Source organism: Bison bison, unplaced genomic scaffold, assembly GCF_000754665.1.
Source record: "Bison bison bison isolate TAMUID 2011002044 unplaced genomic scaffold, Bison_UMD1.0 scf7180017864371, whole genome shotgun sequence".
NCBI classification, from domain to species: Eukaryota; Metazoa; Chordata; class Mammalia; order Artiodactyla; family Bovidae; genus Bison; species Bison bison.
In genome coordinates this window covers 15,031,140-15,048,234 of record NW_011494943.1, presented here as the reverse complement: position 1 = coordinate 15,048,234, position 17,095 = coordinate 15,031,140, and the positions used below count along the sequence as shown (strand labels likewise).

The 17,095-nt window shown below is 37.8% G+C and overlaps 1 protein-coding gene across 2 annotated transcripts in view; it reads left to right on the top strand.

The window, feature by feature from the left end:
• DDX42 (DEAD (Asp-Glu-Ala-Asp) box helicase 42) overlaps window positions 1-17,095 on the top strand; it is a 35,686-nt gene that overhangs the window by 9,386 nt on the left and 9,205 nt on the right. The window contains exons 2-10 of one of the 2 annotated variants that reach the window (XM_010856424.1): window positions 319-555; window positions 2,275-2,425; window positions 7,676-7,737; window positions 9,023-9,059; window positions 9,895-10,044; window positions 13,351-13,455; window positions 14,925-15,044; window positions 16,097-16,273; window positions 16,799-16,927. In XM_010856424.1, coding sequence (XP_010854726.1) covers window positions 335-555; window positions 2,275-2,425; window positions 7,676-7,737; window positions 9,023-9,059; window positions 9,895-10,044; window positions 13,351-13,455; window positions 14,925-15,044; window positions 16,097-16,273; window positions 16,799-16,927 — 1,152 coding nt within the window. In that variant the 5' untranslated portion in view covers window positions 319-334. Of the gene's footprint in view, window positions 1-318; window positions 556-2,274; window positions 2,426-7,675; window positions 7,738-9,022; window positions 9,060-9,894; window positions 10,045-13,350; window positions 13,456-14,924; window positions 15,045-16,096; window positions 16,274-16,798; window positions 16,928-17,095 lie in introns of those variants that run through there. The other variant, XM_010856425.1, reaches the window with a different exon arrangement.

The window sequence follows — 17,095 nt, the reverse complement described above, 5'->3', positions numbered from 1 at the left end:
TAAGCCAACTTTTTCACTCTCCACTTTCACTTTCATCAAGAGGCTTTTTAGTTCCTCTTCACTTTCTGCCATAAGAGTGGTGTCATCTGCGTATCTGAGGTTAGCATATTGCATATCTGAAGTCCAAAGTTAAAATTTTTTTAATTGAAGTATAATTGATTTACAGTGTTGTGCCAATCTTTTTTGTACCAAAATTAAAATTTTAATTGAGAGGCAAATGTTTAAAATTGTAGGTAAAGGTTGGAAGAGACATGAACATCAGTGGGCTGTTCACTTTTATATAAAGTTAAATTTGTCCATGTGTCTTGTTCCTAACAGATCAGTCCCTGACACCATGAACTGGAATAAAGGTGGCCCCGGCACCAAGAGGGGCTTTGGCTTTGGCGGTTTTGCCATCAGTGCTGGCAAGAAGGAGGAGCCGAAGCTCCCGCAGCAGTCCCATAGTGCCTTTGGGGCAGCCAGCTCTGCTTCTGGCTTTGGAAAGTCGGCTCCACCCCAGCTCCCTTCTTTCTACAAAATTGGTTCCAAACGGGCCAACTTCGATGAAGAAAATGCGTAAGTGGTAATAATATCTGGTAATTTAGCAAGGTTAGTCTTTGAGGTATTCATTCCATCAAAAAAATTGAAGCAAAGAAACCATTTGTTTCTCAAATAATAGCGACTTCTTAAATTGGTTATCTCACTGAATTGCATTGTTCCTAACAAGTTAAATTGTTACATTCACTCATTCCCAAGGAATATAATACTTGTGTGGTCCTTTATTTTTCCTTGTTCCAAAATGGATTTGAGGCCATTGAAACCTAAATATGGCTAAAGTGTTTTGTTTAAAATTGAATTATTTAATTTACATGGTTTTTGATGTTCTTCACTGAAGTTTTTTATTTAAAGCATAGAAGTTGTTTGGTAAACACAGGCAGTTATCAGAACTGGTAGAGACATAGTTTGACTCAACACCGAAGTCCTTAAAACTGTTAAACTGTTGTGTTGTAACATCTTATAGTGGTAGGAAAATCTCAGATTTTTGCTCACAGTTCTCAGGAACCATATTTACCAGTTACCTTTTGTAACTTGATTGTCTAATAAAGTGATTGTTGAAAAGCTGGGGTTTGAAAGTTTGAGCTCTAATTCTTTACAGATTTTAAGTTCTTTTTTTTTTTTTTTTGCCAGATCTAAAGAAATGTTGTATTGCTATTATTTCTAGCCTGGTCGTTACACTGTTGAGCTTTTTTTTTTTTAACCTTCAAGATCACAGTTTTTAACATATTTAGCAGCATTTTAAAAAATTGGTATATTATTTAGCAATTAAGTTCATAAGTAAGTGTTTAAGATTTAGCAAAGTCCAGGATCATTATTCTAGAGACCAGTTTACCAGCTCAGGGATACATTAAATGAAACTATTGTATAGAGAAATATGCATTTGTGTGTGTGTATAGCATGTAAGAATGGTTAGAGCTTTTAAAATGAAGACTTGAAATGCTTTGAAGTTTAGACTGTAGTTTTGATCTCTTTAATATTCTGTTGTATTACTCTTTCATTTAATTCTGAGATAAGCTCTAAACAGTATTTTTGTTTTGTTTTAGTGTATAGCTATATCAATATTCTTTTCTGGGATATCTGTTAGAGGGAAAGTGGTACTTTTTCCAGATGTTGAAGTTGTTTTCTGAATACGTAACACAGTATGGTGAGGAAGTGTGGTTCGTGTACAATGTTATATTAGTTTTGAGTGTACAACAGAGTGATTCACAGTTTTTAAAGGTTATTCTCCTTTTATAGTTATAAAATAATGGCTATACTCCTGAGCATTTATTTTCAATTCTAGAAGTTTTTTTGTTGGTTCTTAGAAAATAGCCCAGAACTTTTTAAGAACATCTCTAGCCTTATGAATTTAATCTCTAAAAGTTTTTAAAGTGTGGTGAAAAATAAACTAGGCTTTTGATATTTCATACAAAAGTATTTTTTCCATAGCATGCTTTAATATTTGCTGTATCTGTTCAACAGTGATATGCTGTTGATAATTTTGTATTGGAAACTCATCCCTTTTGACAGAACTAGAAATGTAATTTTTAGCAGACAGTACTGAAATGGAGAATCTGCTGTGGTTTTTTTGCCATATTAGAATTTGGCATATATCAAATGATACTTTAAGTCCTAAGCCTAAGGACCAAAATCTGTTAATGGTAACATACATACCATAATAAAAATTTTGTTAAATGAAAGATTCACCCACCCCCAAATTAAACATTCACTTTATCAATCATGAATCTTAATTTTCAGATATTTTGAAGATGAGGAAGAAGATTCTAGCAACGTTGATTTACCTTACATTCCTGCTGAGAACTCACCTACCCGCCAGCAATTCCATTCCAAGCCAGTAGACTCTGACAGTGATGATGATCCCTTAGAGGCATTCATGGCTGAAGTGGAGGCAAGTATCAACTCTGTTACGTTAACATCTTTAGCAATTAGAAACAGGTCAGATTAACCTAGTGCTTCAGTCCTCAGAATTTGTTTATTGGCCCTTTGTTGAGAGAATTTTGCTCTTGTATTCCATAGTTTCTTAAATATACTTCCATGGCCCTGTAGCATTTTCAGAGATGATTGGTGCCTAGGAATGTGAACTGTAGCCCTTGAACATAGTGGCTCAAGTGTGCGTGTGTGTGGTATGTTCTATTTTAATAATTCTTGGTTTAGTCTTAAATGGAGTGAATACTATCTTACTCAATCTAGCTTTTATTGAATACATATTTATGTAAGATAATTAAACTTAAGGAATTTGCTAAAATTACAGATTCTGTATTGCATACTTCTGGTGTTTATTTCTTTTTATCCATGTTCGTGACCTTGCTGTAGAAAATGAGACTTGTGACCTCTCCCTCCTTAAAACTCTTCTCACTAGGCTTTTTGTGATTTTGTATTTTTTTTCTTTTCTCCCATGTCTCTGACTTTTCTATTTAATTACTTTGTATCATGAAGAATTTCAAACACATAAAGTAGAATAATAAGATGAGTTCCCATATGCCCTTCACCCTGCTTTATCAGGTAACACTTTGGCCAGTCTTTTGTTATCTGACACCTCCCACCCCCTTTTACATTATTTAAAGTAAATCTCTGACATATCATTTCATCTATTGGTATTTCTATGTCTATAACTCTTAAAAAACAACAACCATGTGATTACACCAAAAAAAAAGTCCTTACCTAGCCATGTGACTGTTATCTGTCATTCTTGTGATTCTCTTCCAGTTTCTCATATGATTCTGCTACAGTTCTCTTTATTAATGTGCTGTCTTCAGGTTTTATACATTCCTTAGTGACCTCACCCACTTCCAAAATTAACTTCTGTGTGAATAAATTAATATCTTTAGATCCATAGTCTCTCTTTAGTTTCAGCTCTGCTTTTCTAGAAACATATTGGCTATTTTTACATGGATGTGTTCCCCTGGTCCCTTTAACTTTTTTTTTTTTTGGCCCCAATAAATAGCTTGTGGAATTTTAGTTTCTTAACCTGTGATTGAGCCCTGGCTCTCCACAGTGAAAGCACAGTCCTAACCACTGGACTGCCAGAAAATTCCCAAATTGGCTTTAATTTCTTCCTTCAAATTTTATTAAGGTATAGTTGATTTACAGTGTTGTGTTAATTTCTTCTGTACAGCAAAAAGTGACTCAGTAATTGACTGAAAAATTTCATGTACAGAGGAGTCGCCGGCTATAGACCGTGGGGCCGTAAAGAGTCAGACGCGACTTAGCATAGCACACAGCACATATACTCATCAAAGATACTGGCCTGTACTTTTATTTTTTGGTAGTGTCTTTGTCTGGTTTTGGTTTCAGGGTGATAGTGGCTTCACAGAATGTCTTTGGGAGTGTTCCTTCCTCTGTGGTCTTTTGGAAGAGTTTGGGAAAGATCAGTGTAAGTTCTTTGTATTTTTGGTAGAATTCCCCAGTGAAGCTACCTGGTCCTGGACTTCTGTTTGTAGGGAGTTTTTTAATTATAGATTTTATTTAATTTCTTATGTTCGGTCTGTTCAGTTTACCTGTTTCTCTTCTTCATTCAGTTTTGGTGGGCTGCATGTTTCTAGAAAGCTGTCCATTTCTTCTAGGTTGTTGGATTTGTTGGCATCTAATTGTTCATAGTATTCTCTTATGGCTTTTTTGTGGTTGTTGTGATTTCTTCTCTTTCATTTATTGTTTGGGTTTTCTCTCTCTTTCTCTTTTTTTTTTTTTTTTCTTTTTTGCTGTGTGGTATGTGGGATCTTAGTTCCCTGACCAGGGATGGAACCTGTGCCCCCTGTATTGGAAGGCAGAGTCTTAGCTACTGGACTGCTGGGGGAGTCCCTTCTTTTTTTTTTTCTAGTAACTGATCAAGCATGTTCATGTCTTGCTTTATTTATTCCTCAGAATAACAAAGGTGAATAGGCAGAAAAACTATATAAAACTTCTTAACTGATAAAAAAAACTGAACCCTGAGATAATCCAGATCACTTCTCCAAACCACATTGGTACTGTGTGGCAGGGCTGGGATGCAGATCTGATTTTTCTTGCTTAGTAGTCCTGAGAACTAGCTCTTGCAGAACATAGTACTGCCTTCCTCTCATCATTTGCCAGCTTCTGTCAGTCTTTGCAGTATCTCTTGTATCTGTTTCTGTTTCCATTATGGTCATCTTCCCCTCTACCTTAACTCTTACCTGGTCTAAATTAATTCCCTCCTTTCTTTAGGCTCTCTGCTCTCCTATTCATGTAGTGGACAGCTACAGAGTAATTGGGCTGAAGCGTGTTTCTTGTCATATTACTCCTCTTACTCAGAAACTGTCGCTTCATTGTTTATGAAGTAAAGTCCTTCTAGATTCCTCAGTTACTTGTTACCTGAAGTCTTCAGCCAGAATTCATCTCTCCTCTGAGGAAGCAGGGGGGGAAAAGAATCCAGTAAAGATGTGGTTTTGTTTGGTGTAAACGATGCTTTTTAAAAATAGGAGCCAACATTTTTTAAGATCCGGAGATTTTTGTCTAAAAGATCAGTCTCCTGAAAAGTGAAAAATGTGGCAGGACTGGGACTGCATTCGTGTGTGGCACAAAACAGGCTGTTGCTGACAAAATAACTGCCTGCTTTGGGCAAGGCAGGCTTTTTCTACTTCGCCCATCAGTCCCTGTTGTCTTCTTGACACTGAGGCCATCGCTTAGAGCCTTTTACCGTCATATTTGTGTTATAATTTTCTTATAGTGGAGAAGTAGATTTCCTGAGTGTGGGTCTGTTGTCAAATATCCGAAAATAAAACTCAGGGCTATGTGTTTAAAAGAAAAATTAGAGCATGCTTCTTTAGAATATTCAGGGCTTCCTCTGGTGGCTCAGTAGTAAAGAATCTATCTGCCAAGCAAGAGATGTGCATTTGATTCCTGGGTTAGGCAGATCTGCTGGAGAGGGAAATAGCAACCCACTCCAGTATTCTGGCCTGGGAAATCCCATGGACAGAGAAGCCTGGAGGGCTACAGTCCGTGGGGTCACAAAGAGTCGGACACAACTTAGCAGCTAAACAAAAACAACTTAGTAAAATGCAAGCAAAACATGTCCGTGTCAGAAGTATAGAACTTTCCTTATCTTGCCTCACTTCATTCATTGTGAAATTGCTACCCATTGAGTATTTTGGGTTTCCCACCTTTGATTTAGAATAAATTACTTTCCAAAGAGTGTATACCTAAAAAGTAGCAGAGCCAGGATTCAACTCCAAAGCCCATGTTCTTTTTGCTGTATCATTCAGCATCTGAGTTCTTGTGTTGTGTATTTCTGCATAATGCTTACCAGAACTACTCAGAACATACCTGTGCTTTGCAAGATGGTAGCAATTTTGTAAATACAGTGTGTTAAATGATTCTTTCTAGAAGTAAAGGCAATGGATAAATGGTTTGTTTTGTTTGAGATATCATATACATATTGGTTTAGGTTTTTTTTTTTAATCTTCTTGATACATGGACATTTCCCAAAGGGCTGTGTTTCTCATTATTTTTTCAGATCCCTAGTGATGAATTAGAATAAAAATCAACTCTTGATTTTTGAGGTTTAAATTTAGATTTAATTTTTGGTAGTGCAAACTGGCATAGCCCTTTTTGAGTAGGAGTATCCAAGAATGGTCCAAATTCTCTTGCTTGGAATTTCAAGTAGTTGAAGCTGTTTGGAGGTTAAATCTTTTTGATACAACATCATTCTTCCAGATATTTTCTGCTGTAGTATCCAAAGGCATTTTGCTGATTTTCGGACGGAGAGATTGGATGTTATCTGATCTTGGGGAGAGTGTTGTTGCCAAGGTATTGCATTAATCCAAATCAAAGAAGTCAGAAAAACTCACATTGCTTTACAACAAAAAACAGTTAGCAGAATGCGTTTTAACCTTGGCGAAAAGTAGTTTATTCTTCTACCCTTGATTTTCATGTGTATAAAGCAAAGAATTAATTTAGATCAATAATTATCAATTTGCTATATAAAAATTACCTATGAAAAATGGGAAAAGTACATGTATTTCACATGTAAGTGGGGTGGACATGTAAGTCCACCCCAAAGGGTTCTGATTTAGTAGATTTATTTGTTGTTTTTCCGTTGCTAAGTCGTGTCTGACTTTGAACCCCTGAACTACAGCATGCCAGGCTCCCCGTCCTTCACTGTCTCCTGGAGTTTGTTCAAACTCATGTCCGTTGTCAGTGATGCTGTCTGTCCAGACACCTCATCCTCTGTTGTCCCCTTCTCCTGCCCTCAGCTTTTCCCAGCGTTAGGGTCTTTTCCAGTGAGTCAGCTTTTCCCATCAGGTGTCCAAAGTATTGGAGGTTCAGCATCAGTCCTTCCAGTGAATATTCAGGGTTGATTTCCAGTAGGATTGATTGGTGGTCTTGCAATCCAAGGGACTCTTAAGAGTCTTCCCCAGCACCACAGTTCAGAACACCAGTTCTTGGGTGCTCAGCCTTCTTCGTGGTCCAGCTCTCACATCTGTACATGACTATGGGAAAAGCCGTAGTTTTGACTATACGGACCTTTGTTGGCAAGATGATGTCTCTGCTTTTTTAATATGGTCATAGCTTTCTTTCCAGGGAGCGAGCGCCTTTTGATTTCATGGCTGCAGTTTACTTAGTGCAAGGTTTTCACCCTAAGGGCATTTAGGGCTGGGTAGTTCTCTGGTGGGCTGTTCTGTGCGTTGCAGGATGGTTAGAGGCATCTGTGGCCTTCACCCACTGGATGTTAGTAACAGCTGCCCCCACCCCAAGTTGTGCCCGCCAAAAAATGTCTCCTGATATTGCCAGATGTCCACGGGGGATAGAATCACCCAAGGCTCAGAACCACCTTTCTAGAGCCAGATACAGAAATCTGCATTTTTTTACTAGCCCCTTTGGTAATTATGGAGAAGGCAATGGCACTCTTTAAAAAAAAAAGTCAATCAAGCATTTTTACTAATTTTTCCACACATGGTATATTTGCAGATAAAAACTATGGAATCTGCATATATAGTCAAGTTTTTAGAACATGGGTATTTCTCTCTAAAAAATAATTGTCAAAAAACAATTTGCATCAGTGCAGTTGTCAAAATGCATAGCTAAAACTGTGATGGTGCTTGTTTGAATCTAAAAATTCTTTATAAAGAAATTTTCCTTTCAGTGTTTTTAGTTGGTGATTCCATACGGCCTTTTGTTTCATTAGGATCAGGCGGCTAGAGACATGAAGAGGCTTGAAGAAAAGGACAAGGAAAGAAAAAACGTAAAGTAAGTTGTTTTCTTCTCCTTCAGAAAGTTTACATGACAATTGCTACATTATTGCAAAGCCTGTTCCCCCAAAGTTTATAAAGAAAAATTAAACTGCACAAATGTCCTGACTTAAAGTTATTACCTTAAATAATATTTTTGTAGGTAATAGAGATGACTGCATTTGCATTCTCTTTGGTATTCAACTGTAAATAGTTTTTAGGGAAGCAAGAGAGCATCATTACTAGTTTGGGTTCATTTTTCTGAGTTTTGTCCCCATAACTAATATAAAATAGGTTTATGCATATGTGATTGATTTTTAAGATGTAACCGTAATTATATACAAAAAAACTATATTATTAATAAATAATAAAATCTGATTTGAGGGTGACATGCTTTAGCATCTAGTCAGAGCTTGAAATACTTTATTTTCTAGGAAAGAGAATTCTCCTCTTTCCCTTGCTGAATATACTTTTCTTAAGGCTTTTGCTACCAAGCACAGGCAGGCAGGTTGGACTTTGCCCTCTGCTTGGCAGTCAGTGCTCAGCCCCTCCCCAAGGCTCCTGTGCCAGACGGAGGGTCTGCCCTCGCTTGGGTGCTTATTTTGTGTTGTGTTCCCTTCCAGCTACCCTCCACTGGTGGTGTTGCTTGCCCTAGGAATAGCAAGTGCTCTAGGGTAGGCAGAAAGTCTGATTAAAAAGCAATGGTTGTGGGAATTAAGTAACTATACTTTCATAGTTCCTGAGAGATGCAAGTGGAGAAGGTCCACTTCTCCACATGAACTGTTTTAGTCCCAGATTTTAAAAAGAGTTGATGTAGTTTTTCTCCCTGTCCCTGAGGATTTTGGCTGAATGCAGTTACTCAGAGCTAAAAACTCTGGGGCACATTAAGGCAGTTGTGACCATCTTTAGTGTATACCAAATGCAGGTGTTCTTCTTGTTTCTGCTTTTAATACAGAATCCTTTTCACAACTGCATTGTGTTTGCTGTGTGGGATATACAAAGCTAGGGCCCTTGGGTATCTCTTCACAAGTTTTTACTCCCTATATTCTTGTTAGTATTGATATATTTGATGTTTCTAGGGGTACCACATCATCCCATTCAAAAGAAATGCAAACTGCAGCTTATAGTGTGAAATCAGACATGCGTGGTGGATGGATGGCTTCCAGTGTGCTTACTGCTACTTTGTTATTGTTAGTGTTGAGAGTTCCTGTCCTGTATGGAATTCAACACTAATGTGCTATAAGTATGGAGCTGGGTATGTGGAACATTTGCAGGGAAGTTTGTTTCTCCGCTTGTTTTTCCAGGGGTATTCGAGATGACATTGAAGAGGAAGATGACCAAGTGAGTTCCTATGCAGTATTTCTATCTTTTACTTTCACCCCACAAAGTCTGTCCTGGGGACAAGCTAGAGCTTGTCTTCACTGAAATGGCCATTCCTGACGTTCAGCAGGGAATGTCATTTGACTTGCTCCTTTTCTACCTGTGTGACCAGTTGGTAATATAAAGATTCATGTGGCTTTCCCCCATGTTGAAGATGGAAATTTTGGTCAAGTACGATATCACAAATAAAGATGAGCTTTACTCAGCGTGATTTTTTTTAATCCAAAGTTAATGTTTATTCTGATAAATCAAAAAGTAGAATAGTGTGGGATCTATAGACAACCTCTCGTAACACCTAACCTTGACCTGTTTCTAAGGGTTCTGTTTGTGATTCTTGTGTTTCAAGATGGAACATTCATTAAATGACAGTCCTTTAGTATTTTTTCCCCATTCAGTTGTGGGATGGAGAGAAGGGACCCAGAGTGAGCCCTTTCTAGGTTGGTGACCCTTCTAATCAGTGTCAGCTTCCAAACTTGGATTGGTAAAGCCACAGCATGTGTTCCACAGCTCTCAGCAGGGTAGGTAGTAGACACTCCACCCCAGGAAGGCTGTGGAACTGACAGTTTTATAAGTCTTCTGTTAAGCAACCTAAATCACTTTAGGGTAGTAACTGTCTCATTTCCTCTGATTGTCCCTCTGAATACTGCTATTGTTAAAGGAATTGCTAGTAAGAGTCTTATCTTACTGGGTAGGTATGTATACTATGCAGTCATCTGGTACACTGTGTGCACTAATTACAGGAGCAAAAATGTTCTGTTATACTTGGGTATGATTATGATCTTGTGCTTTCCTGCAGGAAGCTTATTTTCGGTATATGGCAGAGAATCCAACTGCTGGTGTGGTTCAAGAGGAGGAGGAAGATAATTTGGAATATGACAGTGATGGAAATCCAATTGCACCTTCAAAAAAAATCATTGATCCTCTTCCTCCCATTGATCATTCAGAGGTATGGTATTGCTGAATTTGACTCTTTCAAGTTGATGCAGTTTTCTCTTTCAAGCTGATGCAGTTTTCTTCAGCTTTAATATTTAGATTTTCCCAATATCAGAGTACTCCTCTGATTCGTACTCCTCATTATGTCATGAGAATATTTCTTTGGAATTTTGTCGTATTTGCCAAGTGATTGAATCAGAAGGTGACTGAATGGTTGAGACTTTGTAGCCTGTACTATTCAAGGTACAGCTGAGTCTCTTGCTCACATTCAGTTTTAAATGAAAAATTGTATTCAAGCAATTGTACTTGTTTTCCATACCATCACTTACCATCTTCCTTTAACTGTGGGTCCCTGGACCTGCATTTGCTTTTTAATTGCTGTAAATCTTTACTATTTCTCCCAGATCTGGGGCAGATGAAAGGCTGTTCTTAAATCAGGAAAAGGAAATGAGGATATCTGTGTACTCACTTGGGGGAAAAAAATCAGTATTTCATCCAGGTTAAATATCAGACTAGAGCTTGCATGCCCTAGTGATTCTAGATCTAGAGCAGTGGTTTTCAGAGTGTGGTCCAAGGACACCTAGAAGGGTCTTTGCACGGAGTCTACAGAGTCAAAAGAGTTTTCGTGGTAATGCTGAGGTGATTTGCCGTCTTCACTGCGTCGGCATCGGCACTGATGGCTGAAGGCAATGCTGATACCTTAGCCTGAATCGGGACAGTGGTGCCCGTTGTCCCGGTGGTCACTGCCTTCTTCTCTGCCTGACTGTCACAGTACCGAAAATAGAAGCCAGCTTCACGTCAGAGTATCCTTGATGAAACAAAAATTATTTACATTACTCTTACATTCCATGTGACAAAATGGGAAAGGGCAGGTAAACATTTTTATTGCATGCCGAGATATGACAGTTGTCTCAAAGAAAGACACTTAAGTGCTCAAGTTGTGAACTGAGCTGCTGCTAAGTCGCTTCAGTCGTGTCCGACTCTATGCGACCCCATAGACGTCAGCCCACCAAGCTCCCCCGCCCCTCGGATTCTCCAGGCAAGAACACTGGAGTGGGTTGCTATTTCCTTCTCCAATGCAGGAAAGTGAAAAGTGAAAGTGAAGTCGCTCAGTCCTGTCTCTTAGCAACCCCCATGGACTGCAGCCCACTAGGCTCCTCCATCCATGGGACTCTCCAGGCAAGAGTACTGGAGTGGGATGCCATTGCCTTCTCCCGTGAACTGAGCTAGCTGCTTTTTTTTCATGGGACACCATTTTCACTTGAGAAAATGAATGGCACATCAAGGAAAACAAAAGTGTCTCTTGTCAGTGATAGAGACTCAAGTTTTCATGCAGAAATTAGAATTTGGGACACTGTATTCATCACAGTGAGTTTGACAGCTTCCTCCCTTCCAAGTACTAACCAGGCCTGATCCTGCTTAGCTTCCAAGATCAGACGAGATTGGGTGCTTTCAGGGTGGTGGCTATAGGTGACAGCTTTCTAATCCTTAAAGTCTGTTGATAATCAGCCATGAAATGTGTATTTTTTTAATTACACAGTGAAATGTCTTGGATGATCTTCAAGCCATCTCAGTGAACCAGTATTTTCAGAGAGCCAATGCATGATGTTACAGAATCATGCATGAGTAAAGGCCCCATTCAAAGTGCAGGATAGACCCATGAATTATAGTGTGACAAAATGTGAAAATTCGTCCATATGGTTTTGGATTACACAATGAAAATAACCTTTAAGAAATGTGTACCTGTCAAGGTTGAGTGTAGTGTCAAGAGTAAAAGTCTGCAAGCATCTGAAAAGGTTATTAATAAATATTCTTTTTCCCTTTTCCAACTACATATCTTTGGGAGGCCAGGTTTTCTTCCTTGGCTTTAATCAGAACAACACATTGCAACAATTTGAATGCAATAGAAAATAATAAGATTTGGAAAAATGTGAAATAGTATTATAAAATAAAAGTTATCTTTATTAAAGCATATATGTTAAAGTGTCATGAGGTTTGTTATTTTAACATGAATTATAAATTTAAAAATTTTCTTTTTTTAATACAATAAATAACGGTAGATAATAACCATTTTTAAAATCAAATCTCATTGTATTTCTGTTAAGTGTAGAGGGTACCTGAGACCAAAAAGTTTGAGAGCTACTGGTCTAGACTAGAGTGTGGGTTATATTCAGTTCTTTAGATTTTCCTTTTGCGCAGCTGTTAACCACTTAAGCAGTTGGCATTTTACATGTGGCAAATGAAGCTACCTAAATGAAATCTATCTAGGAGGCTGCATCCGTGATAAAGAGTGAAAATATAATAAGGAAACAAGTACAAGTATTTGAAATAGTTGTCTAATAAGATATCTGAGATACTTGACAGAGTACTCAAACTTCATCCTGCCTGGGGTATATCCCATGGTTGTCCTAATGTAATGAGAAGTCTGCCAGGAGAGACCAGAAATGAAGAAAGAATACCCTTTCTTCACATTCTTTTTTTTCCCCCTCTTGCTTGGAAACCAAAGGAAAAAAAGTGTGTGTGTAAAAAAACTTCGATATTTGTAGATTTTTGTTAAGACAAAAATTGTTACCCTCATAGAGCTTCTGTTTTGATAAGAGAACTGAAGAAAAGGGCTTGGTGCAGCATTGTGGGGAGCATAATAAAAGGTCCTGTTAATAATGCTAAAGGAGAACTTAGTTCTTTCTCTTTGTTGATAGTACCATAGAACGATAATTAATTTTAAGCTATATCTAGAATTATGAAGTTTTTGACCACCTATCAAATGCTTAAGTTCTCCTTAAAAAAAAATAGATTTGTTGTAGACATATCATGTCAGAAAGAGAATCATTTAGCCAGATTCGTATGTGGTGATATGCTAGTGTTTCATTTTCTTGGTACAGTAAGCTATGAGAGGAGTAGCAGAAATGACTTCTTCCCTCTTTGGAATTGGAAATGCCCGACAGTACATTTTTTTTTAAGTTAACAAAAACATTTCCGTGTTTTTAAAAAGAATGGAACTCCTTAGAAATATTATCAGAGGCCTAGATCTAGGTGAACAGCTTACCGGAAAGCATATTTACATGTTACAGGGTGGAATATCTGAGTCCTTTGGCATTAGAGATTCCTTAGTCTGCATCAAGGCTGTTCAAACAGGAATGGGAAAAAGTTCTGGTTGTACTTTGAGGATTTGTGTCATGAATAAGTGAATTCCTTTTTTCTCTCTAGCTGGTTATGGCTTTACTTGTATAGTATTTGTGAAAGGTGATTTTGCATTAAAATCAAACTTACAGGATCGAATCTTGAATTCTAGACTAACTTTGAATAATTGGACCTGCAGATTGACTATCCACCATTTGAGAAAAATTTTTACAATGAACATGAAGAGATAACCAACCTCACCCCACAGCAGCTAATAGATCTCCGGCATAAGCTCAACCTTCGGGTAAGTCAGCTAGTAAGGCAGAGATTCATATTAATGTTAATTAATTAGTTCAGGGTTAGTATTATTGCTTATCCATACTGAAATAATCTTGAATTTCTTCTCCAAAAGTCCTTGAACTGTCTTTGGTAGAGTAATAATTAGACCCCTTGGACTCTGTGTCTTGATTTTACTGTTTTAGTTTTACAGCTATTTTAGGATAGGATTTTTTTTATTTTATGTATACACATGAGTTGCTATATGTATGTGTTCAGTCAGCTTTGTGTAGTTGTTTTTTTAACTGTGTGTTGTGTTGGAACAATAGGTCATATGACCTTAAAACTAATCAGTAAGTGTTTCTGATTGCCATGAGAGCAATGTGCTAATTAAGAACTGTTTTGGGTGGGCTAAAGGCAAGTGGTCCCCATCTTTAGAAAGAGGAGACAAGATTAACTGATGTGAACAATATGGGAAGTCTTAAAATATTTCAAGATTAAGATGCACTTGCTTTTCACATTATATACAGCACGATTTTCTAATTAGATGAAGAAATTAACAACTTTACAAAATATGCATGCACTAATATCAGAATAATAGTTTTAAACTGTCCACTAAAAAGCTTTGGGTTGTACCTTGACCACATTTGTTTAAGGTGCTGCTAGAGATTAAGTGAAACATACGGATAGTACAATGATGTCTGCTCTGGTGTGGACAACTTTCTGGCCATACCAGTTGCTACGTGATGTTTGAACTTGTTTCCTGAGGGGTAGGTGGTTGAGTGGTTTTGTGTGTGTGTATGTACTTGTCTGTTTTCTAAGAAATACCCCTTAAAAAAAAAACTTTTAAGTGAAACACTGATTGGAAATAGCAGCATTACCCCAGAAGCATTGAAAGCTTAGCACTGTTGGCGTCAGCATGGAGGTGGAGCCCCATTCCTCACCTGGGTACAGTTCAGACACTCAGCGTTTGCAGTGTCTGCATCTGCACTAAGCAGGACACTGTCTCTTCAGGCATGACTGAGATTGGAGCAGTAGATAGTATCTTTGTAACCAGTGGGTTATAGGTGTGTCTGCATTTGGACCTCATTTGCACTCTATTTCTAGAGTAAATTTTATTTTTTCTACCACTTGGTTAATAGTTATACACATGGAAAAAATATATTGACTTTTTCCAGTTTTTTGAACCTGACTTCTGTTTATTTTTTATGAGAAAATTAATTGTGATTGAAGAGATTTCAGGGCCCGTAATCATTTAAAATAACCTGACCATTATCTCAGAAATATTTATTTTGGAGTTTTTTTAATGCGAGATTTAGGTCCGTTATTATTTGAATTTTACCTTTTCACACATTGTAAGCTATTAGGTATAGACTTAGGTTTTCACTTCTTCATATTCCAACTAAACACTGGAGAGCTACAGGTAAATATTGTTGACCTTCTAGTGCTATTTATATTGAAGTACAAGTCATTCCTGCAAGTCATCTTTGTCTCTAGGTCTCTGGTGCTGCACCTCCTAGACCAGGAAGTAGTTTTGCTCATTTTGGGTTTGATGAACAACTTATGCACCAGATTCGGAAGTCTGAGTACACACAGCCCACTCCAATACAGTGCCAGGTGAGTAAACATGGTCACAAAGAGTCGGGCAGGGCTGAACGACTGAACCGAACCGAAGTAAAGACAGCGAAAGAAAAATGAAGTGGAATGATATTGTGATCTTTTTTTTTTAAACTGACAAAGCAGTAAAACACTTTAATACAGAACTGTATTGAAACCTTTAAAAATTAAAAAAAAAAGCAGAAGTGAATATTTTACCACTCTTTAAGTTACTGACTGCTGTCACCTTCTGAGATGGACAACATTCTGTCCGTCAAACGTGAATCTCCAAATAAACTGCCTTCATTTCACTATGGCTCGCTTTTGAATTCTTCCCTGTGCAAAAGCCAGGGGCCCTCATTTGGTGACCTGTCTTAGGGACTCAACTGAGACCTAGGACATGAGGTGTTCTTCTCCCCTTCGTCACTTTTCTTTGATTATAAAAATGTAGCCCACTCTGCCCTCGGGTCAGAGCCCTGTTATCTGGCTACTTGTATCTTTCACTAGTGTGCTGTATTAATAATTCTACTTCTTACCTGTTTTAAAAAGTTGCTAAAGGACTAAGAAGTGTTCTTTTGTTTCTGATAAATGTCTTGAAAATATGATCTGAAGAAAACTGTTCATTAAGCCTAAACTAAACAAAAGTTTGTGTGTGGAGAAATGTAGCACTGTCAATTAAGAGGATTCCTTTGTCCATGGCCTGAAACTTCTCATTTATAACTGAAAGTAATAGCTTCCGTTTCCCATTTATAAATGGACTTCATTCTTTTCCACACAATTCAGTATGTGGATGAGACATTCTATACCTTCATGGTGAGGGGGGACAATTTTTTGTTAAATTTTAGCAATGATAATGTTTCCTATAAATGAAGTTTATGGGAATCCAGATGTTTCATTCTTTTTTTCCCCCATGTATTTCTTGTTATTTCATAACCAGTGTGCATAGCCTAGGACATTTTTGTCCCATTGGAAATAAATGTCATTATTAGTCATTTGCCCTTTCTCAGGGTTGCCTTCAGTTCATCTTTAAAATTGAAAGTTTAGAGTGGATTCTACTTCTCTTTTTCCTCTAGGGTGTACCTGTGGCATTAAGTGGTAGAGACATGATTGGTATTGCCAAAACAGGCAGTGGGAAAACCGCTGCCTTCATCTGGCCCATGTTGATTCATATAATGGACCAGAAAGAACTGGAACCAGGTGATGGACCAATTGCAGTGATTGTGTGTCCCACTAGGGAGCTCTGCCAGCAGGTATGTGCTTTATGTAGAGTGCCCCCTTCCATATGTCAACTAATGAGGACTAATCAGCTGGGTAGAATCACCAGGAAACTTTGTGTGTCTTTTTTTAATAATTATGTGAAATACACAAAATTTACTGCTTTAACCATTTCTAAGTATACAGTTCAGTGCCATTAAGTAGATTCACATTGTTGTGCTCTCAGGAAACTTCTGGAAAATATTGCATGTTATGTATTTTCTATATAACCAAGTGATTTGGGAACCAGTTGATTTGCCTTTTGTTCGGTGAAAGGCAATAACAGGGTCAGGAAGAGAAGTGAAAAAGAATAATCACAACAAGATTTTAGATAGCCTCTTAAGATGTGATAATGGTAGCCTGTTTATTTTCTCTATGAATAAAATTGTGTTTGTATTTTCTACCTTTTGATTTTCTATTGACATCACATTTTGTGGGTTTTTCATAACTCCTTTTTGGACTGTGACAGAGGTTAATGTCACAGAGGTGTGTGTTCATATGCCGTTATGTTACCTTTGCAGATCCATGCAGAGTGTAAGCGGTTTGGGAAGGCATACAATCTTCGATCAGTGGCTGTGTATGGAGGAGGGAGCATGTGGGAACAGGCCAAGGCCCTTCAGGAAGGGGCAGAGATTGTTGTTTGTACACCAGTAAGTATGTCTTGGGTTTAAATAGCTTATCAGCCTCTCGGTATGGAAAAAATGTCAGTTGTTGGAGGGCATTTCCCCTGAAATGTGGTGAAGCAGGGTTGAGAATACTCTGAGGCAGTGATAGCTGTGGCTTTGGTTTAATTTTGGTTGCTGTACTAAAATAGCAGT